The sequence below is a fragment of the Boleophthalmus pectinirostris genome, unplaced genomic scaffold (genome assembly GCF_026225935.1).
Source record: "Boleophthalmus pectinirostris isolate CB_2022bp ecotype Guang Dong unplaced genomic scaffold, ASM2622593v1 HiC_scaffold_2, whole genome shotgun sequence".
NCBI classification, from domain to species: domain Eukaryota; kingdom Metazoa; phylum Chordata; class Actinopteri; order Gobiiformes; family Gobiidae; genus Boleophthalmus; species Boleophthalmus pectinirostris.
The window spans coordinates 16,459,859-16,483,843 of NW_026571152.1; the positions used below are offsets into that span (position 1 = coordinate 16,459,859).

At 40.9% G+C, this 23,985-nt stretch overlaps 1 protein-coding gene across 1 annotated transcript; it reads right to left on the reverse strand.

Annotated features, from left to right (window-relative positions):
- Nucleotides 1-6,843: 6,843 nt before the first annotated feature.
- Nucleotides 6,844-8,918, reverse strand: lrrc4.2 (leucine rich repeat containing 4.2). Its single transcript, XM_020932203.2, has one exon. It carries the CDS (start codon nucleotides 8,881-8,883, stop codon nucleotides 6,892-6,894), a length of 1,992 nt encoding a protein of 663 aa, XP_020787862.1. The 5' UTR covers nucleotides 8,884-8,918; the 3' UTR covers nucleotides 6,844-6,891.
- Between the last annotated feature and the right edge of the window lie 15,067 nt (nucleotides 8,919-23,985).

Sequence of the window (23,985 nt, forward strand, 5' to 3'; positions counted from 1 at the left end):
TCATGGAGAGGTTTGGAATGTTGGATAGTATGGCATTAAATCAGACCAAATTACAGGTCAGATCAGTGGAGAGGCAACCCTGCTCGCAGTCAGAATGTTTTTTTTTTTTTTTTTTTTAAAGCTATAAAATCACCCGTAATTTAATAAATGTAAAGCAGAGCTATTTAATGTCATATTGTGGAATATTCCAGGCAGAACAATGACATATCCATAGAAACAACCAAAAAGTTACATAGTGCAGCATTAAAATGTAGGCAAAAAATAAATAAAGCTAAAGGCATTTAACACTCCACAGTGTCAGAATACTTGAATGAACACCAACTTGAGTATTTAGCATCTTAAACTCCCTGTTGGTTTGACATGAGGCTAACTGAAAATTCTATAATCTCTACACCAAAATTGTAATAATGATAAAATAGAATTGTCACTCCCACTCAACCCGTGCACCAGACGTGTTACGTAATGAGTGGCCTACTTTTACGATAATAGTGATATATACTGTACTCGGCGTATTTAAATGAGCCTCTATTTTTAACCAGCGCTAATACTGGAGCAACGCATCTTGCCTCTAGCTCTGCGGCGTTTTGTTGTTTTTCTATGTCGTAATAAGGGAACTCTGTAATTTCCTTTCAAATATATAAATAAATTGTTTGCCCAGACAACTCTGACTAAAATTCTGTGATCTATTTGTTGAGCCGTGTTACATCAGTGACAGGCTGCATCAGTATAAACACAGACTCGCAATAAACAACCATTTTTGTTTCCTTTTTAGATTCATATATTCAAGTTTGGGTGTTTTTTTGTTGTTGTATGTTACTGCATTGGTATCTGGTAGCGCGCTATGACGTCTTATTTTCATAACGGGGGGCAAGTATCAGTTTTCCTCCATCATTTGTATTTTCATAGGCATATAAAGGAGACTTGAGTTTTTAGAGCTCTGAACCGTGTTATAATTGTTTAACCTTTTCATTTACCCTCTTGATGTTGTGTTTAGAGTGATTCATGCATGTGTGAGTAATCCTCTTTACATTCCTGTATTCAAGACGTCATTACTTAGTTCTGCAATGTTATTTTCTTAGTCGATGATACTCGTAGGATTTGGCTTTGATCTGCAGCTATCCATAGAAGGTGTTGATAGCTGCACGGCTCTTTGTTGTGATGCCATATACAGCAATGTTAACTCCCATTGGGGACCGCAGCTTTCTAACACAGAAGACAGCTCATTTGTTTCTTTTATTAAGTCATTTTAGATCAGTATTGAGATAAAATATCAGAATTGTAACATAATTATTATAGGGTGTCAGATTAAAACTCTATGGCAGACACAAGCACAATGTGTCTTCTTTAAATGTAAAATCTATAAATGTATGTTGTGTGTATGTGTCAAAATCCATTGTAGATGCATGTTCAGTGCACCTCGCCACAATTTAACCAGACTCCTATCTCACTATGTGGCCTTCAAGCAAAGTTATAACATCCATGAATTTCAAGTGACAAAATTCTAACCATTTCCATTGCAACTGACGATTCAACAAGCAAATATTGACTTTTGAATGATCAAAAGTCCAACAAATAGCACTGACATGCACACTGTCAGATAAAGAGGTAGTTAGAGAGAATGGTTAATACCTGTAGTTACTGGGACTTTCCACATGAAACAAAAACTGGCAAAGGTTAAAGATGTACTATGTCACTTTTCTCGTGTAAGGTTCACCACTTGTCTCCATGGAGATGTCCTTGCTTTGCCTGGAATGTTTCACAGTATAAAAATTCATTTATTGATCTCCTTGGAGACAAGCGGGTGATGCCACAAGGTCAAGTCACAGGTTAGATCTATGGAGAGGCGACCCCAGTCAATGTAAGAATGCATGTTTTTCAAGGTCACAAGTGTAGTTAAATAATGCACATGTGCCTCAATGTCACTGTGGATTATTCCAGGAAAAGCAATAACATATCCATGGAGACAAGCAGGTGGCTCTCCCCTCGCTACAAAAGCAACACAGTGCATCTTTAAGGTGTTTTCTTTCAGCAAAAATGAACAAAGGTAAAATTAGTATTATTTTTTTTCCCCCACAATTGCAAGGCGTGATTGTAGGACTTTTAAGTAGCAAAAATAATAAATTGAGTGAGTCTGAAGAGCCAATCACGAGCAATGATTAGGCTAAACATTTGTGGAGTTTCTGTATTTGAAATTTGTTCATTAAGAAACCAAACAAAATTCTCCTCACTCGTAGAGGATTAAAGTCCCCTGCTCTTAAAATATGAAATTCTTAAAGTGAATGCAATCTATACCAGATTTTTCCCATGTGAACAAGCAAAATTGATCTTGCCTCAGTGCAAATATATTATATAAGCAGCTTTGAGGTCAAAATAAGTCTGCTGTGAGCTGTCTGCATCTAATTAGAAAGTGCTTTAGTGTTTGATTATCAAGAAGTGCGCATCAGCATGCAAGCTGTTGTTAGCTTTACAGCCACAGCAAAACTGCACTCTAGTTTCTGAGAGTTGTGAAAAGCTCTAATAAACTCATCCTGGTGAAGAATTAGAAGAATTAGGATGCTTGGAATGCATGAGGGAAGTGAGGAATAACTTTAAAATGAACTACTTTTAAGGTACAGCACCTTTAAACACTATTGACCTTCAGAATATTTTGATGTTGTTAGAAACCCAGCGATTTCATAAAAAACATGAACTGTATGAAGGTGTAATTGATGTTTTCCCCCCATCACAGTTGCTGAAAAAATCAATGCTTCAATCTAATGTTACCAATAATGTATTTGATTGATATAGTGCCGTTTGGACCCTTACTACATTACATTATTCATTCACCCCATATTCGATGGCGGACAGCTGCCTTAGGGTAGACTGACTGATGTGAGGCTACTAATCTGCGCCAGCAGTAATATATATAATAATAATTCCCTCACACCACATTCAGTCTAGACAAAGTGGCTGAAATGTCGTTTCCAGTGTTGGGAAGGGACTAAATACATGTATTCAAAATATCCATTCATTTGGTTGTATAAAGCTCAACAGTGACTGCCCACCACACGGTTCCAGAAGAAAAGTTTCCATTCATGTTTCTCACAGACTTTCTGAAAATAAAATAAAATAAAATGTAAAATCTTGCTTGGGGATAATCAGCTCTGCGATAACTAATGACCATAGTTACTATAATTTTATTTCAAATCTGTTTCTGAAACTTTATAAACCGTTAAGTTATTAAAACAATCTTTTGGACTTAAAACAACTGCAGTATGGATATTAGTTACTGCTTTGCCTCTGCAAAGTCTTTGAACTCTTAATATTTGAATTTTCTGAAAAGTCTACAGGAAAATTGAATGGAAGACTGTCACTGTTGAGCTCCATTCAGAATACAGTTACTTTCCTTAAATTTAAGGTATACATTGTAGTACTTGATCAAATAATTTGGACTTCAGACTGCACAGTATTATGTGAAGTATTTGCTAAACAAAACAAAACAAAACTTTACTCTTGTAGTCTATGAGTATGAGATGTGCTTCTCTAATTAGCAAAGGGTGCTATAAACATAAAGCTGTTTTGATCTTGTGTTAAGTTTTTATACTATAATATAAGGCAAACAAATGTGAAAATATTCTAGTATTTGAAATACCTTACTCTGAAACAGAATACATTGCAGTATTATCTTAAAAAATGCAGTTCAGTTTAAACAGTTTGCCATTATTCCTCACTTACCTTACACATTCAGAGCATCCTAATTATTCAGCACGATGACTTTAAAAGTGCTTTTCACTTCTTACAGAGACAAAAGCGGAGTGTCTGCCAGCATAAAGCTCACAGCAACTAGCATGCTAACTGCACACATCCCACTTCTCTGAAAATAAACCTTCCGTAATTAAACTTAAACAAACTTATTTTAGCCTTAAAGGTGCACTGTGTAACTTTTCTGGAAGCTGGTCATCTACTTGTGTCGAGGCAAATCCTATTGCTGAAATGTCCCGTAGTATTGCATTAAACATCTACAGTATCTCCATGGAGTCAAGCAGGTGACACTACAAGTTACAGTTCAGATCTATGCATAAGTGACCCAGCTCTCAGTAAGAATGCATGTTTATGTTATGTCAAGACAACAAAATCCCCTGTAATTTAATAAATAAAAGTAATATAAATTGAATGCAATACTATGGAACATTTCAGGCAAAGCAATAATTTTTCCATGGATACAAGCAGGTGACAGACCCTCTCTCAAAAAGTTACACAGTCCTACCTTTAAGAGCATCTTACACAACATATCTGTACTGGCGCAACACTAATTATACTCAAATATGTGGATCGGGTACAGGCCCTTTAATTAATGCAGGCATTCTGGATTCTGTAACTAAATATATTCCAAGTATTCTTCGCAACACGGGTCTTGCCTAATGACACAAGGGCAGCATCCTTCGACCTTTGGATTGGTAGACATGTGCGCTCTAACCACATAATCCCAGGCATCAAAGCCCACCAGCCTATCTGACCTGCATAGAGCCCCAGTGTGGCGTTTGAATGCTGCATTGTACACCCGCTACTTAAAGGGCCATTCATGCACTCACTCAGCAAATGCATAGCAGCGTAAGACCAGGGATTTGGTTAGAAGTACAATACAGCCCCTTGCCATTATAGATCTTAAAGTGCATATGACAGGTTAGTAGTTTGACAAGTAATTTTGTTTAAACTTTTCCTGGTGGAAGGTCCGTCAAATGCTTTTTCTCCATGGAAGTGTTATTGCTTTGTCTGGAATGTTTCACGGTATGGTATTAAACCTTTCTGTCTTCATGGAGATCAAACCAAATCAAGTTACAGGTAAGATCTGTGGACGGTCAGAATGCCTTTGAGCAGTAAAACCACCTGTAATTGAATAAATATAAAGGTAGACCTGCTTAATGTCATACTGTGGAACATTCCAGCCACAGCAATGACATATCCATAGAAACAAGCAGGTGACAACAAGCACCCTCCACCACAAAAAAAAAAAACATCCCTAGTTCATTGTTAGTTTCTTCTTTTAGTTTTTATGAATTTACTTTCTGATTGTACCACAAGGACATTCGTAGAGGTAATCCTATAACTGTTTCCTAGCAACCATAATCTTAATTTGGGCCAAAACTTGCACAATAGTTATGATTAAACTAAGAAAAACAAAACAACAACACCTTTAAAGTCTGAAATGAATGTTAAAACTACCAGAAAAAATGCTAATTTGTGTGTAAATTGACCCTGCATTTCTGCATTTTTGCCACTTAAAGGTGCATTGCGCAACTTTTCTGGTGGAGATGTCAGTGCTTTGCCTTTAATCTTTCATGGTTTAACATTTCCATCTAGCATTTACTCTTGACTGCTACTCTTTACTTGTTACTATTGCTCAAAAATACAATAATTTATTCGGTGAATAGGGGCGCCTCTCCACAGATCTGAACTGTAATGTGGTGTAGTGTCATAACCTGCTCGTCTACCTTGTGATACATTATTAAACTTAATCTATTTAGCCTATACTGTGAAACATTCTAGACTAAACTACACTATTTCCATGGAGACAAGCAGGTGGCAGCCCCTCCACTAGAAATGTTACACAGTGCACCTTTAACTGATGTAAACCTATGATAAATATCCCACCGAACCAAGCCAGGATTAGAAAAACATAAAAACCTGCTACACGCACTTTAACAGTGAAACATATGGAAGAGAATTCAAAATAAGACAGACATCAGGGTTTCCTTTTAGAGAAATACAAACCCAAGATTTTTTTTATTATTATTATCATTTTTCATAGCCTCCTTTGTCTCTCCATAAAAATAGTGTTGCTAAAAGTAAACAGTTCAAATGAAAAGAAAGTCAAATTCTCAATGTTGTAGTCCATGATAAAGCCCCAGTTTCAGACATTCATTTAGTTCACTTCAGTTTTCTTTTAGCTTCTCCCACAGCAGAGCGGTCAGCCCCGTATCACTGCACCTCATCTGTTCCTTCTGAAAATTAGCATCGGAATGAGCCCTTGCTTAGACAAATCAGGCAACTGCTGTAATGCGTTACTAAATTAGCCCTAAACACTACACAAGCCATAAAGAAGCATGTCGAAAACCTAATGAACAGGAAGATATACAAAATGCACCAAATGACAGAACATTTGCATTGACTTGTATAGCAGCCTGAAATGACATCTTTTCCAGTGGACATCAAAGAAACAGTTTAATACGCTACAAATCAGACACTGGCAAATGAACGCATAGGCTATAGCTGCAGCCAACACATGGTTAATCCTTAGCTGCAGAAATTCACCGCAGTCCGAAAGCATTTGGCTGATAGCTCCTGAACAGCACATTCTATCTGTGCGACCGCGCTATCGTCGGACAAATCTAGAGACATTTTCCTGGCGGGTCTTGCTGTGGTCCTGGGACTACACACGGTTTTATTGCATATGATATTTGGCACAGTACAAACTGGAGCTCACATCGGGGGCTGTTTAGAAAGGGGCGTCTGTGTAAAGACTTTTTACTGCATTCTAAATACAGACAAAACAAATGAAATGCCTCATCCTGCGTTAGACACAAGCAAGACCTTCTGTACTCACTAAAACAAATCAGTACCTTTGTCTTTTTTAAATACAAGTCATTAGGTATTAGAAAATAGTTTGAAATGACTTTCTTTTCTAATATAATCTGCAGGTCTCACCACTGCCATTCATTTATATATAGATATATATTTGTATTTTTTCATATTTATATACGTATGTATAGGGATGTACAAGAAACAAAAAACTGTCTGTCAGTTTTCACTGTACAAAAGAAAGTTACCATCTTGTTCCTTGTGCATTCTATTGCATGGGCGAGTGAGCAGAATGATGGAGGAGGGCAGTCAGTAAAATCCAGCGAGAGCTCCTCAGATTTGGGTCTCTTGAACCTTATCCTTGCCGTGAGAGCTCTTGATGACGTAAGGGTCAGAGATAGTGCTGATGTGGCTGTGATGCTGTCTGACGGAGCGGTGCACAGAGTTGTTATGGGTCCAGTGTGCCCCATAGCTCCCTTGCCGTGAGGACGAGGACACGTACCCAGGTTTAAAGGTGTTGCTGTTGTGTTCCACTAAAGTGGGCAGTACCAATCCTGTGTCGTCTGAGCCGCTAGATCCAGAGGTGGTGGGAGGAACCGGAGGAACCTCCTCCTCCATCTGAATGATTTCTATGGTCCTCACCGCAGCCACTGTGCTCCTCTGTTGATGTCGTTTGCGTAACTTATAAAAAGCTATCAACATGGCAGCTGCCAGCAGGGTGACTGCAACAAAGCAGCCGATAATAATTTTGGTGGTCTTCATGACCTCGTCCAGGCTGGCTGCAGGCCCACTGGGGATCTTGGCAGTGGGGATGGACACCTGTCTGGGAGTCTGAGTGTTGTGGAACAGCACAGTGGGTGTGGAGATAAAGACCGGCTGGAACACAGAAGGGGAGGCCGGAAGTGTGGGTTTGGGCTTAGGGGTCTCCTCCACTGTGGGCTCCATGATCTCCACGGTGACAGTGGTGAAGTAGGACAAATTAGATGTATTGAGTTCAGCGTTGCTAACATTTAGGTATGCTGAGGCATTTGAATTTCCTGCCATGTTGCTCACCATGCACGTGTATATGCCCGTGTCAGAGGGGAGAACATTTGAAAAGTTGAGCGTTCCATCATTAAGCACAGATATCCGCGGGTGAGCCGACCCATGTGTCAATACAGTGCCATTAGGGAGAAGCCATCGCACCGAGCTCATGGCCGCTGTGCGACACTTGAGCTCCGCCACTCTCTCTGCTGAAATATTCAGATCTCTGGGGGCATCCAGTATGACTGGGGCAGAGCACTGGAAGGTGGTCTGATCCACCTCCACTAAATATCGGCCTCTCATGTGGAGTGGGGTGTGGCAGCGCCCACAGCACGTGGAGTTGGTGGGGATGTACTCTCGGAGCCACCAGGAGAGCCACACCACATCACAGTCACACCGCCACGGGTTATGGTGCAGGTGCAGCTCCACCAGGTACTGCAGTGGGGTGAACAGGTTGTGTGGGAGTGATGACAGGTTATTATGGGCTAGATTCAGCTCCACCAGAGCTGTGTTGTCATCAAATGCATTTCTCTCTATGATGGTGATGGCAGAGTTCATAATCCAGAGTTTCCTTAAGTGTTTAAGTCCATGGAAGGCCGCAGGTTTGAGTTCAGGAAAAACATTCTCGGATATCTCCAGCTCCTCTAATCCCACCAGAGGAGACAGATGAGGAAACTCCCTCAGGTTACACATCCCTAAATTTAGATACTTGAGATTCTGAAGGCCGTCAAACGCCCCATCAGAGATGTACTCCAGTTTCCTCAGCTCTCCCAGATCCAGCCTCATCAGGGACGGCACACGGTTGAAGGCGTTGGACGGGATGCTCTCGATGGGATTATTCCGGAGCCACAACTCTCTCAACTTTGACAAGTACTCAAAGGCCCCACTGGGAATGACGGTCAGCCTGTTATCGAACAACTCCAATGTGTTGAGGCTGGTCAGCCCATTAAATGCTCCCACTTCAATCTGTCGGATGGCGTTGCGGCCCAGCTGCAGTACCTCTAGGTGGTGCAAGCGCCTAAAGGTGTCTGCTTGGATAGTCTCTATGCTGTTCTCCATCAGGTTGAGGTACCTGGTGTTGGTGGGGATGTTGGGGGGCACCCTGACCAGGCCTCGGCGGGTGCACACCACCTTACTGAGCTGGTTAGTGCAGGAGCACACGGCCGGACAGTTCTGTGGATGAGTGGGGCCCATAGCAGGGCCCGTGGACTGGCACATACTCAGAGGCACCATGAGGCAGAGCACGGCGAGCAAAGCTGTGTTCCAGGTAAGCTTCACACTAACCTGGCCCAGAGGACTCATGGTGTGGAGGGCTCATTATTCTGCATGGTAGGGGGAGATGGCACACACCCGCCACAGACACACCACCTTAGCCTGGTTGGAGCAACTCGGTGCCCCCAAGTTCCATCGACAGTGTTGAAGGGTGCTACATCATGACAGTGTGAGAGGGAGAGAGAAAAAGAGAGAAAAAAGGCAGACAGAGTAAGAGTGGCTTTAAGTACAAGCACACGAGCACTGCAGCAATGTAAGAAAAACAATTACAGAGACATACCTCATTAGTTTGAAATCAGAGCATTTCTTCTCTTTTCAGTCTCAAAAAGAAGCACTCCTGCATCACATTCATTTATAAATCCATCCCAGGGCGAGAGCTGTTTTCTTGTTTCCTCTTTCTGAAAAAGTGATGTGGCCCTTTATTAGCCAAGGGTACAAAATGGCTCCTGGTATTAAAGACTGAAAGCAGCATGGAAAGCACTTACGAGCAGATGTAAGGCCAGTAAAGCTTGGCAGCTCCGCGGATCCCTTCTGCCCTCTCTAACAGCCCCAGTGCCAAACTGCAGACCCCCAATCGGCACTCCGCGCTGGATAAATCACAATGATCCATAACGCAGTCAAACAGAACACAGGAGCAGAGTGGCGGAAAAAGAAGTCACCGGAGAATACAAAAACATGTAGAAATCCTCAGTGTTCTGGGTCCTGGTGCATGGTCTGGCTGCTCGGCTGTTTGGTGGGTTAGACCTCCCTCTCTGTGACTTTGCCAAGGGCTAGTCAAGCGCTGATTAGCCCTGTTGTGACAGAGACTGAGAGGCAGAGAAAAGGCTAAAGAACTGCCGGCACAGTCATCTCCCTTCCTCTGCTCACGCTTTAGCCCAATCGTCGGTCTGGCTGGCCCCGGTCAGAGCAGCTGCAGGCTGCCGTGTGCACAGTTAGCAGTAATCCGTCTATTGCTCCTGGAGGGGAGGGGGTGGTGGGTGAGATGGTGGCGGAGGATGGGGGGTGGAGAAGGGGATGCACTGCGCTGCTGGAGCTTCGGCTCTTTGAAAAAAAAAAAAAAGAAGAAGAAGAAGAAGAAGAAGAAGAAGAGAGGAAGCGCTCTTGTCCTCTTCTGCAATGAGTGTGAAGCCAGGCACCGGGAGGACGCGTGGACACTCCGGCTCTGTATCCATAAACAAGGTGTCCTCGCTGCGCTGTTTGTCCTCTGATTCCTCTCCTACAGCGCTCCTCAGCTGCTCATGTGCTAGTTTGTCTTTTCCCGGAGCTGAGGTAGTAAGTTGTGGCAGTTAGCCATGTGTGTGGCTGTCAGACTCCGGCTGGCTGGGGCTGCTGGACTACTGCAGTAGCCCGAGAAGAACAAAAAAGCAACGGAGGAAAACAGAGAGAGAGAAGGAATTGGGAAGATTAAGAGAGAAGGAGAGAGAGAGGGAAGAAGTGACAGATGAAGAGCAGAAGAAAGATAGAGCGCAGGCGAGGACTCAAACAGGCAGCCCACCGTCACGGCAGCGCACGAGCAGCATTTTAATCCACGACTCGTCCTCTTGTTTATTCTCCGCTCTCTGGCTTCTCCGCGTCCCCCTCCAGTGTCGGCGCGCGTGTCGCTGATGCAGGCTGCCTAAGACGCTCGCTCTGCCCCCTCCCTTTGTCCTTCAGTGGCAACGTGAATGTACTGCTGACGCACTCCTCTCAGCTCCTCAGCCAGCCTCAGAGCAGTGCATTGGTTTGATGCAGTGTTCCTGTGTATTAACACATTCAACACCCCGCACCCGCTCCCTCCCCTCTCCCCTTCACTGGAAGAATCCTCCTCTGTCTCCGTCTGACGCTCTCTTGTTGCTCCGTGTCCGTCTCACGTGTCATGTCCCGCGCGTCTTTCCCCGAACTCATGTTTAATACATCTTTTTCCCTTTTCAAACTTGTGGCTAAAACCTGGTCTTTTACTCACAAGGAATAGGGTAGCTTCCACTCTCTACATCTGCGAGCCAGTGGAGATGGGCTTGGATGCAATTTATCACTGTTGTAAGCCACAGTGACTCCCTCATGCAACATAGAAGAGTCACCAGTGTATCGTGGCACGCTTTCTCTAGTTGTAAAGACCTTGTATCTACATAGGTGCGTGGAGGAGGAGGTTTAGAATGGGGAAGGGGTGCACGACATCACATAGGACTGAAATGCTGACTCCGCTGCTCCGGGTGTAGCGGGCAGCGCGCTCTTGAGGGAGGGGAAAGATGAAAGAGCTGGCCCACAGTTATCTCGTAGAAAGATGGAGAGACCAAAGACTTGCGATAGGGAGAGAGACTTCGCTAAGGGAGTAGGGGAGAGGGAAGAGAAGGGAAGGGGGCTGGGGAGGAGATAGAGCCACGTCCTTGGTGAAACACAGGGAATTGGAGCCTATAGAAGGAGGCATAAGGGAGACGGATGGGAGGATGAGTGGCTGCGAGTTCCCTGGGAGTGAAATGGTAAAGAGGAAAACTAAAGAGTGTTGGGTTAGGCATTATTGTTTTGATTAGGAAGGAACTCTATAGTCGAACTTTTTGAATTTGTTAATAAAAAAAACAAAAAATTTAAATAAAAAAAAATATATATATATATATATATATTCTAATTAAAAAGCTTCTTACATAATCATGCTTTATATTTATTCTGTGTGAATGACCAAGGCTAAATAAAAGTATTCTATGCAACTTTTTTTTTTTTTTAAATATGGAAATACTATAATACTTTCTGTAAACAGAATTTTGTTCTTTCTTTCTTTTGTATTTTTCAAAATGTTTTAGTACTCATCCTTCTTAAACTTGCCAAACTGTAAGATTTTGCAGACTGCTTGTCTTTGTACTTAGATTTAATAGACAAATATCAAATTGACTAGATTTTTTTTTCAATATTATATATATTTTTTTAATATTATTTTTCTTTTCTGTATTAAGTGAGCATCCAAAAGTGCTAGATTAATTGTTTTTTCTCTGTGAAGTGTTCAATAGCAAAAACTGATTTTTCCATTCATCCATCCATCCATTTTCTTCCGCTTATTCGGGGCCGGGTTGCAGGAACAGCAGTCTAACAAGGAACTCCCAGACTTCCTTCACCCCAGACACTTCCTTCAGCTCCTTCGGGGGAACCCCGAGGCGTTCCCAGGCCAACCCAGAGACATAGTCCCTCCAGCATATCCTGGGTTTTCCCTGGGGCCTCCTTCTGATGGGACATGCCCGGAACACCTCCCGAGGGAGGCGTCCAGCAGGTATCCGGAACAGATGTCCAAGCCACCTCAACTGGCTCCTCTCGACGTGAAGGAGCAGTGGCTCTACTCCGAGCTCCTAACATTTTTTTCCCCGGGAGGACACAGGAAAACAGATTTTTGTTTTGAAAATTGCAAGAAAAGTTTTTTACTTTTTCCTTTTTCTTACAAATAATGTATAATGGATTTTATCAAGAAGGGATGGAACAATATTTCAATAGCAGTAAAACAATAGCTACAAGCCTCCGAGGACTTTTTCAAATGGCACTTGAAGATTTTTAACTACAAAAAATTTTTACTTCAAAAATTTACTCAATTTTTGTATTCAGTGGCATACATTTAACATAAAAAACATGTCTCATCTCTTTGCCTAAATGTGATCCAGTTTTACACGTTCATTTTAAGAACCGTTTCGTAACATTAGAATCGGTCACGAACATTACATCATTGTACCTCCCAGGGTGAATCTACAAAGAGCCAAACCAAGCAAAGGACAAGAGCGTCGGATTAAGCCCCATTTAGATGCAGAGGTAGAGCTCCCCCCGTCCATGGCTTCAGTTAATGATCACATTCCCTCCATCTTTATCCCCCCGCTGCCACTAATATATTACCGGCAGGGTTGGAGGTCCAGAGCCAAAACATGCAGACATGGCGCTGTCAGTTCACATTTTATTTCTAGTTGATTAGATAGGCTAAACATTACTCCAATTTAAAATTCCATGAGGCTTTATTGAAAGAATGATGTATGGCCCAGCAGACACAATGGCGTCGGGTTGTGCGTACACTACAGGTGATGCCTTCTCCTTGCATATGAACATGAATAAAATATGGTGCTAAATAAATGATTGTGTGCAGTATATGATTATGTGGCTCTCTGCAGCTCTGTTTTCTGTATTCATTTTGCTCATTATGTTGCTTTGTATTTATTTTTAATCTCATGCATCTACTGGAAGCCACATAATGTTTGTATACATTTCAGTAATGCAATATTCATTTGCCTGGGACTATCAAGAAGATTTCAGTGTCATCCACGTTTAATCTATGTGCATAAATTGTGTGTTGTTTGTTCAATTAAGAAAGTAGAATGTTTACGATTACTGTAAATGTAAGTTAAGATAAAGGTTTCATAACAGTAAATAGTACAGTTTTTATGTTCTATATTGTAGATAATACTGCTAGTGTTGCGTCTGCCACCTTCTCAAGTCATATAAACATATTGCTTTACCTGAAATGTTCCACAGTATGGCATTTGTCTTACCTATATCTACGAAGACGGGCAGGTGATGCTAAGAGATGAAGTTACAGGCTAGATTTGTGGAGAGGTGAGCCTCACAGCAAAAATGTGAAATGTGTGCAACTGGTAAAAGCAAATCAGCTGAATAAATCTTAGGCACTGGATCCTGGTAAGTGGGAAGCACTTGGTCTTTAAAAACACAGAGGAGCGCTATCTGGCAAAGTAGAGGCTCACAGCAAGACATAGAATGAAGAAAAAAAAACAAAATAACAGAAAGTATAATACAGCATGAACATGTATTAACATAGATATTGAAAATGTCAATATGAGCTGTCCTAGGACTAATCCTTGAGGGATTCCAGAAACTCTTCCCTATTACGAAATATGTGAATGTTTTACTTGTATAGTGTATAACATTCATTTCAAAGAGCTGTTCAAAAGATTGGCTCTTTTACTATTTATTTATATGACAAAAGACAATGTGGGAGCTCATTCTCATTCATATCTACAAACTCATCACAGAATGAAATGACCAAGGCTCAGAAATGGTTTGAACTAAGAGTGGGCTATAGTAATAATAATTTTAAAACTGTTATTATGATACCAGATGTTTTTTGTTGTTTTTTCTGTGCAAAAAAGCTCTTACTAATACTACCTGCTGTTTCTTTGCTGCTTCTTGTGTTGGTTAAGTGTTAATTGGTGTAAAAATGCATAAAATGTAGAAAGAAAAATACTTGGTTCTTTAAAAAAATAAAATAAAATCTGATTCCAACAGTTCAGAGGAATCGTTCACACTATAGATATATGATACAATCTATGATGTCATCTGTAACTATGTAATTGGTAATGCTAATACAGCTTCATAATGATCATCGAAAGTAACATGACTCACACACAAAAGATTATAGAGAAAGAGTGATCATTTTGAAAAATTCCACCATCCGTCTTTATTCAACCACACCAATCACATTAGCAGTAGACATCTGAATGAAACACTGCAGATATATGATACAGTGTGCTATGTCATCTGTAAATATGTAATTGCTAATACTAATTTTGCTCTGTAATGATAATCTGACATAACGTGACGCACACACAAAAGATTATAGAGCTGAGATTATAGAGAAAGAGTGAACGCAGGGGCCTGTTGGCTGAGGTGGTGCAGTGGGGTAATTGATGGCCACGCTTGTAGCTGCAGTGTTAATGCTATTACAGAGGGCCATGAGCAGGAAAAGGTCACTTAGCACAGTGAATATCTATTTTTTGCAGCTGTCTACATGCTTGTTATCTGTCTGTCTCTGGTCTGTTCACCTGAAGTAGGGTTCACAGAGCGTACCAAAGCCTCGCCAGTGGCTCTCACTAGTAATAATAATCTTTAAAAAGCTCATATTAAGCTGTTTTTGGTCTGTTATAATGTTGTTTCCTCATCACAAGCTCACCTTTTCATTCACACATGTTTAACACACAAACCCTGCACATTTAGGCTAAGGTCTTCTCTCAAACAGAAAACACATTGTAATGTCATGTGGTGATGCAGGAAGTGCTCCACTGTGTTTTTAAACTCCATACACCTTCACTAGAATCACTTGGTTAATTTTAGCCCTGAATTTCCCAACTTCTACAAAAAAAGCTAAAAGATAGCTATTAACTTTGGTTTAAAGGGACAGTCTGGAATTTTAGACATAGGACCTCATTTCCTAGTGAGCCAGAGTGTTGGAGATGTGTGAAGACACTTTTTTAAATATTTCATCCAGTTCTTGTATTTGCAGAGGTCGCTGGTGCTAGGCTAGTGCATGTCAATGGCCATAGTTAGCCTGCCATTAAAAACAGTCTTACCCACTCCACAAAACACCCGAAGCAAATCTGTTATTACAGCCAGACTATTGATATAAATGTCTGTGTGGAACAGAATAATTTTAGAAGTAAAACCAACCTTGCATTTGAAGGATTTATGTCTGAGCAGCAGCAGCAGCAGCAGCAAGTTGTACTTCCTGATAGAAAGCTTGGCAGCAGCGGACTGATATCACCTAGCACCTATCTTACCGGCAAAGTAAAATTCCGCTGCTACTGAGAAAATAGTCCCTCAGCATGCGACAATTCATGCAATGCAAGGTTAGTATTATTTCAAACATTATTCTATCATCACAGACATTCACATCGACAGTCTGGTGTAATAACTGATTTGCTTCGGGTGCTTTGTGGAGTGGCTAAGACTGTTTTTAGTGGCAGGCTAACTATGGCCATTGACATGCACTAGCCTAGCACCAGCGACCTCTGCAAATACAAGGACTGGATGGAATATTTAAAAAAGTATCTCTACACGTCTCCAACACTCTGGCTAACCAGGAAATGAGGCCCTATGTCCACATTTCCGGGAGACATTTGGCTATAACTGGGGCAGTCCTGTGTGATGTCACCAAGTACCTGAAATTGCAGAGACCACTGTAGGAAGCACACATTCATTCTCAAACATTTTACCACATACTGTAGCTGCAAATTTACCACTAAAGTTGCCCAAAAATGACTAGGAACACTGCACAATGCTATTCAAAGTAAATAAAAAAGTTTATTTAAAACTTTTAACAATTAAGAAACCATTCAAAGAGGTAACTCAGTCATGAACATCACAGCACTAGTTCTCACAGTAGCTTATTTAAAATGCATTTCTTTATATAAGTGCATTTTACTTCTAGAGAAACTGCTATGTGTTTGGTGTTGTTATGGTAACATAATTTTTGTTTGGCCTGGGAATTACTTTCTTTCATCTTTCACCTTTTCATTGTTTGGTCTCAATGCATTTGAATCCTCGGGGGCAAATATCGGATAAATGGTTAGCAGTGGTCCAATAGGATTTCTTTGCAAGAGAAATTACTGTGAAGAAAGGGAATCCAGACCTATTTCACGGTAGTTTATTGCAAAGTGAGTATGCAATAGTGGACAGGCGAGTGGAATTTTATCATTATACAGTGTACAATGGGAAGGATATAGTTGCCTAATGTACGTATGTATTTTTTATTTTTTTATTCTTAATCTGGCGCAGGGTGATGTAGAGGGCGACACTCTTACCTCAAGAGAAGGGTTCAATCTTTTGAGTGAAGTTTGCATGTTCTCTCCATGGCAGTGTTGACCAAGCATTATGTAAGATCTGGAAATGGTCGCCCACTGCTCCTGACCGGGTACCCCAACAGCATAGCGGGATGAATCAAATGATCCAAACACTAATATAAAAGGTCCTATATTACACAAAACTGACTCTTGTGTGCTTTAGGCCATGTTATAATATTGATACCTGATCAAAAACATACCTTATGTTTTGTTTCATTCACAAGCGTTTGAGAAATCCATAATTCTGTCTATATCTCCAGAGCTCAAAATGCTCTTCCACCATCATACACCTTCAGAAAGTCGTGCAATATTGGCCCTTTAAAGTAAACTTAAAGGAACTCAATGCAGCCTGCCTTGGTTTGAAAATGTTTTACAATCACAACTGAACCCGAGTTGGCAGTTCCTTAACCTGCAGATAGAGGACACAGACAAGTTCTCATTGTCATTATATGGGCAGATCATGCCTCATATGAAAGATCAGATTTCCATCACTGAGCTGCAGAGGCTGCACCAGCACTGATTCATGATTGGCGGCATGTGCTGGAGTTGGAGCTGGAGTGACCATTCAGATCAGAGAGAGTCTGGGATTTCAATAATGGCATTGGCATCCCAAATGAGATTCTGCCAAAACACCCAATTATAACAAAAACTAATATTCAGTGATTTGTATTCAATGATAAATCAGCTTTGCAAATCAAAGTGAAAAGCTGATTTGATTTGAAAAATGTGAACTGAACATGTTTGGAGAAACATCAAAATTGTTTCCTCTGTTCCTTCTAACAACCTGGAATATATATTTTTAAATTAACTAGGGTATTTGTTTAAAGGTGCACTGTGTAACTTTTGAGATGAAGGGTCTACCAACAGCTTGGAGATCTTATCCCTTTGCCTGGTATGTTCCACAGTATGAAGTTAAGCATATCTATTTCCATGGTAACAGGCAAGTTACAGGTCCGATCTGTAGGGCCTGCTTATAGTATGAATGCATGTTTTTCATTGAACTTACTGTATGAGCAATAAAAACACCTAAAGTTGGATTAAATGTAAGATTTATTGAAAGTTTACAGTTGGGATGTTGCATGGAATTTTCCTTCATTCTTGACTTCAAAAATGAGCTAGGCACTACTGACCAACATGTTTGTCTTAAGATCTGTAGGAGGTCCCGACAGGATGGTCCAGGTGACCAGGAGTCCTACCTTAAGCCTCCCATGGGTGATACATTTACTTTCCTTTATTCTATGATTGCTAGCTTATATATAAGACTGTCTCATTTATACTTACCACTTTTGTAAATGGGCTCTTGCAGTAATGGGGGTCAATTGGCTCCAACCATCACTGTGTTTAAATGTGCTTTTTATTACAGCTCTTCTCCAACACTCGCAATTAGAAGCCAGTCCACATATGCCAAAGACAATATTAACAATGGAATGAAATGCTTTTACCACGACTGCTTCGCTTGCAGACTCCAGACGACTGGCGTTGCACCTTCACTCAAGAGTTCCTGATAGAAATGACAGTAGAATGAATATTAATCAATACGCTATAGCACAAAGAAGTGTTGCTAAAATTTAAAGCCAAGGTTTCTTAATTAGAGATGGAACTTTTTAATCTTTTATGGAATCTGAATTGTTTGGATTTGTTCATTTCAAAGAGCCATTCCAAAGGCTCTTTTTATGATTATGTATATGACAGAAGCCATTGTGAGAGCTCATTTTTCTTACTTTCTTGATTTTTTCTCTAATCACAGAGAGAAACGGCCAAGGCTCAGAAATGGTTCAAACTGAGATTGTGTGTTTATGCTTTGAAATTATATATAATCTAAATAAAACAGTTATTACATTGTCAAATATGTTTTGTTATCTTTTTTTTTCTGTGCACAAAGCTGTCACCACTGTTGCCTACTCTACTTCTGTGCAGATTCTTGTGTTGGTTGAGTGTTAATCAGGATATAAATGCATCCAAATTAGAAATAAAAAGATTTGGCTCTTTTAAAAAGTGACATCCGGACTCCAACAGTTTTGAAGTCATTGCACATTGGTTTTCTGATCTTTTTAGCACTTGATTTGGTCCAGAATACACGTTGGTTTCAAATTTGTGAGATGTGAGTCTGGTCCCCAAGTTTAGATGGGCATGACTGACAGGTGGATTAGCCAATCATTGCACAATCGTGTATTCCTCTATATATATATATAAAAAAAACAACAACACAGAGATATCATTCTGGATTTTTCAGGTAAGGATGTAAATGTACTGTACTAAATTTCATCCTGTGTATTCAACAAAATGTGTCTTGCTTCAGAACACATATTGTATAAGTAGCTCTTGAGCTCAATTTAAGTCTGCTGTGTACTGTGGCCCTCTATTTAGAGAGCATTTTTTGTAATATAATAATCAAGAAGTGTGTGTTAGCATGGTAGTATTTTTTAGAATTACCGCAGTGGCCTCTGAAAGTTCTGAAAAGCACTTATACACTTATTGTGGTGAATAATTAAGATAGGATGACCAGGTTATCAACACTGGGACAAACCAACTGGAATGGTTGGTATAAATAAAATTGTGAAAAGAGCACATTATTCTTGATTCGCCAATTTATAACCTGAGGGACTACTGCATTTTTTCCACCTTATAGTCTTTTCCAAGCAGTTTAACTAAATAAATGACAAGATATTGCCCTCTTTACTGGTGGTGGGTATCAGATGGGTCAAAAAGATGGACACTTGGGACATTTCTTGTATAAAACTGGGGCAAATGGGCATGTCCAGAATGCATAAGGTAAATGAGGAATAACTTTGGACCAATGCTGCCAACTATTTAAAATGAACTTGTCTTGTTTTCACGTTTTTTAAGACTTAAAAATCAAATTCCAGCTTCAATTGCATACACACAATAAGAAATCCCACATCTCTCCATTAGCCTTGGTTGAACATTCATCATTCCACATGTGTCAGCTCCGGAGGCCCATCACTGACCTGAGCTGCTTCCTGTCTCCCATCCATGTTACCGTTAGCGTAGCCGTTAGTGCTGACGACTTGGATGCTCAGAACAGCCCGATGGCAGAAAGCAGCTGTTCATGTGAAAATGAGTGCGGCTTAAGAGCTGGAAACATGCATCGCTCGCTGACCCCAAGTGAAAAGGTCCCCTCTCAAAGCCTATCCAACCGTACGGGTCAGGACTCCGAAAGGCTCCAGACAAATGGTGCCCGGGCCAGCTGCTGAGGCTAGCACTACAGTGGGAACATTACAATCACATAGTGCTGCTAACGCTAATGGCTTTGGCCGTACTGGTACATGGCTAGTGTGAGGGAACAGGTAAAAACATCGATCATCAGTGGTTTTGCACAGCTCAACAGTTCCGGCACGTAACAGTTTTTCACCGAGCATATGTCCGTTTCATAATTTATCAACTCACAACATGTCTGCAGGGTCGGCCATGAATCTTCTGTTGTGATGTATTGTTTTGGTTATGCGTAATGGTCATGGTTCTATTTAAATTTCAGATAGAGGAAATGAAGGAAAAGAAACTTGATAATTTTGCTGTCAAGGAAGGTCACTTATTAGATTTTACGTATGCCCATGTTTGCCTTAAGCCACAAAGTTCAAAATATAATGGACTTTTTTTTTCCAACTGAGAGCAGAGTTTTTAAATAGGCCAGTGTTAAGGGCCCATATGATGCTATTTTCTGTTCTAAGTTATAATGTTGTTTCCTCACCAAACATAGTTTTCTTTTGTTTCATTCTTCTTATATAAAGAAATGCATTGTGGATAAATTCCTGTGAGAACTAGTGCTGTGTCCTTGTTTCAAACTGAAAGCACCCTGCACCACCTTGTGATGTCATGTGGTAAAACAGGAAGTGCTTAAATATGTTTTTAAACTTCATACACCTTCTTCTTCTTCATACACTAGAATCATTTGGATAATTTCAGCTCTGGAATTTCCAGTTTCTGCTGGACAAAAGGTAAAAGGTAGCTGAAAACTACCACTATATGACATGTAGGGCATTTTGAGCTTTGGAGATGAAGACAAACTAATAATAAAGGATTACTTAAACGTGTGAATGAAACAAAACACAACTCCAGACATGTTTTTGATGAGGTAACAACATTCTAACATGAGTAAAAGCTCACAAGAATCCATTTTGTGTAATGTAGGACCTTTAAGCTACCCAGGCTGATGCCACCTAGTGCCTCTACTCAATTTCATTTCTCTCCAGCGACTAGGTCAGGAATCGGAATACACTAGACGGTTTAAGAACCCTGGAAGTTGTAGACCACATGCCAGCCAATTAGCGAAGAGCCTTGAAGTCATGATATCAAACTCAATTCGCCTGTCTGGGTCAGTTTTGTGGTACAGCACAACAATAAATAAAATGGTTGAGATGGATGTAGACAAAGCCATACATTCTGTGTTGGCAACGATTCCCGAGATCAAGAATTTAAAGCCGGGACAAAGAGAATGCTAGATGCTATTGCCCTTCTTCCTACGGGATTTGGTGCATTACATACATCACGACCAAAGCAGTGATTGGTTAAATAAAAAAAGTACCCACCTACTGTCAAGCGAATGAATCCTAATGCTGCGCCGTCAGACGGTTTCCACGAAGTGAAACGGGCAGATGAATCAGGCTACCTTTAAGCTGCATTACCGAACAATGTAGTCCCAGTCAATGTAGTCGTACACTCTGTTTTACTGCAATTAATAGACATTTTATCTATTGCAAACTTAGAAGAAAGAGCTTTGTGAGTCAATATATGATGCTTTGGGTTGAGCGTTCTGGTGGTCCATCTAGCGTCATTCTAAAAAAGGTGTGCATTTAGCCAAAAGGGTTTGTGAAAGGTAGTGATAAGATAGATTTAAATGCTTACATCTTTCTTATAAGCTTTAAAAATATGGTGCTCCAACTTGAATAGTGTAGATAGTATACATAATATGATAAAAATAACAGTTCTTTGTCTATTTTAAAATCCAAATCCACTTTATTTATATAGCACATTCAATAAAACAATTTCCAAAGTGCAGCACAGAGATTATAAAAAAAAGGCAAGTTGGTGAAATTTGATCATACCAGTCCTAAAACAATAAAACCACAAGCAAAACCATAAAATTCAAATAAATAAATAAATAAATAATAGACACAGAGGACCACACAACTCACGCAGTGTTAAATGCCAGAGAATAAAAGTGGGTCTTAAGACGAGACTTAAAATATTCCACTGTGGGGGCTGTTCGGACGTGAGGGGGACGTTAAATCCTTGTGCAAATGTATGCTCAGGCATTTTCTGGCAGTTTTAACATTCATTCAACAAACTAAAGGTGTTATGGAATTCCCTTTACATATGACATCTGCTACCTCTGTTCTACCAGGTCCAAAGTAGTCTTACAGTATATAGGCTAGTGCCAGTGGGTGAAGTGCCTTGCCTAAGGACACAATGGATAGTTTTTGCCACTTGCGCCCCACAGTTTTCACATAATTATAATTAAATATTTTTTTTGTGTGAAATTAGTAGTTTAACCTGTCATATGTGCTTTAACATCTGAAAAAGGTTCCTCCTAACTGCTTCTGACTTCAAAACCCATCTGGCTTTCAAGGTTAGATCACATGCCCTTAAATAACTTAACAATAAACTATTAAACCAGCTATTTCCACACAGCTTTCTTTCTATTGACTTTCTTTCTTTTGCTCACACAGTGTCCCTTCTAGTGGCTGACCGACCAGTGTTTGGGGACTCTTTATCTTCATCTTATTTACCTTGGTTCAGCTGTTAAGACACACCATCACCTTCTTGTACTGCTAAGGTCGACAGATACAATTAGCTGTTAGCATTAGCCATTACCTGGCCTTAGCTACTGCTGCGTCCGTTGGCCCCGTGTGCATGTTTCTCTCCGCTCTGCCCCATCCAGGCTCTGTGGAGGCAGGTCAGCAAAGTGCGCGGTTAGCATTTGGCCTGAGAGCGCTACTGTATACGCGCTGGAGAGGAGGGCGGAATCGATCGGAGCTGTATTCATTGACCCGCACTCAGGGCTCCTTTCCCTTCCCCAATCACAACCGCCATTTTGGGATCGGCGGGAGGTGATTTATTAGCTGTCCGCCTCAGTCAGCACCATCGACCCACGGCGGAGGAGAGTTGACTCACTCCAGGATATACCGATCCCCCTTCACCACACAGGCCGGCCTAACCAAAACAACAACCAGGAAATGTGTGAAGGCAACAGGTTTGAGGGATGTGGGGTTAAATTCTGCAGAAATTGGGGCAACAATAACTCAACTGAATGTTGTCATTGTGTACTTGGGCAAGACAACCTCTCGCTCCAAGTGTTTGCATACATTGGTCAGCCCAATCACAGGGCTTCTATGGCAGGGGGACGTGTCGAGCAACAGTGCTGGCTTATAACTACCCAGGCTGGTGCCACCTAGTGCATCCACTCAGTTTCATTTCTCTCCAGCGACTAGGTCAGGAGTCAGAATACACTAGACAGTTCGCAAAATCCCTCAAAGTGCGAGTCCGGGCACCAGGCACCAGCCAATCAGTGAAAAGCCATACATTCTGTGTTGGCAACAATTCCCACGAAAGAGAATGATGAATTTTTTCAAGGGGAAAGACGTTATTGCTCTTCTTCCTACGGGATTTGAGAAAAGCTTAATATACCAGTTACCCCGTTAGCGGCACAATACATATGTCATGATCACAGACCATATATAGGAGTGGACATAGTTAAACGCGCTAGCTACCCCGTGCCAAATAGGAAGTTCGCCAGGAGGCTCTTCCGTCTCCTTCTGACCCTGGCTTCCATTGACATATGTTGGAATCTTGTCGCCCCTCTCTCTGTAACTGCTGCTGTGAGCCTTGACATTTTGGTCTTAAATTGTTCGTATTAACCCGCTCTACATGATCCTGATTTATTTATTTTTTTCCTATTTTGTCTGTCAAAAAAAGACTATTCATAACATAGAACCTGGCTCCAGATTTGCTCCTGTTGCCGTTAGCATCGCGAGCCTCATATGAGTGGAGCTGAACTCTATGGATGATGTCACACTCACTTAGTCCACTTCTTTTATACAGTCTATGTTCACAACCAAATAGCAGCAGTTGGTTAAATTTAAAAAAGTATCCACCTACTGTCGAGCTAACAAATTCTAATGCTGCGAATCAGGCTAGCTTATAATGCCCGTAATGCACAAATCTGTATTGCGAAAATGGCAAAATTTGTTTATCGACATCTTCCCTCTTCAGCATGACACTTGTTTTGGTTTTACCTGGTGCAAGTTGGATACGCCAATTTGACAGGTTTGCTGTGATTGCCTAAAAATAAACTGGTGGGCACTTTGGGGGGGTTTGCTCAGTCAGCTCGAGGCATTTTGCTCCAAGCCCCACCTTTTTCTAAACGCAGGTTATGTGCGTTATTGTGCAAGTTAAAACATTCTCAACAGCTGAAAACTCTCGTTATCAAAACACCCCAAAACAAAATTGATATTCTAAATTCAACACTCACGCTGAGTTGCTGTGAGCAGGCTTCACTTATTAGGCAACTGTGAACTAGGAGTTTGCTCTTCACAGTTTCTAG

Bases quoted from the DNA above. Each gene is read 5' to 3' on its own strand.
- lrrc4.2 (XM_020932203.2), bottom strand. From the start codon at position 8,883: ATGAGTCCTCTGGGCCAGGTTAGTGTGAAGCTTACCTGGAACACAGCT.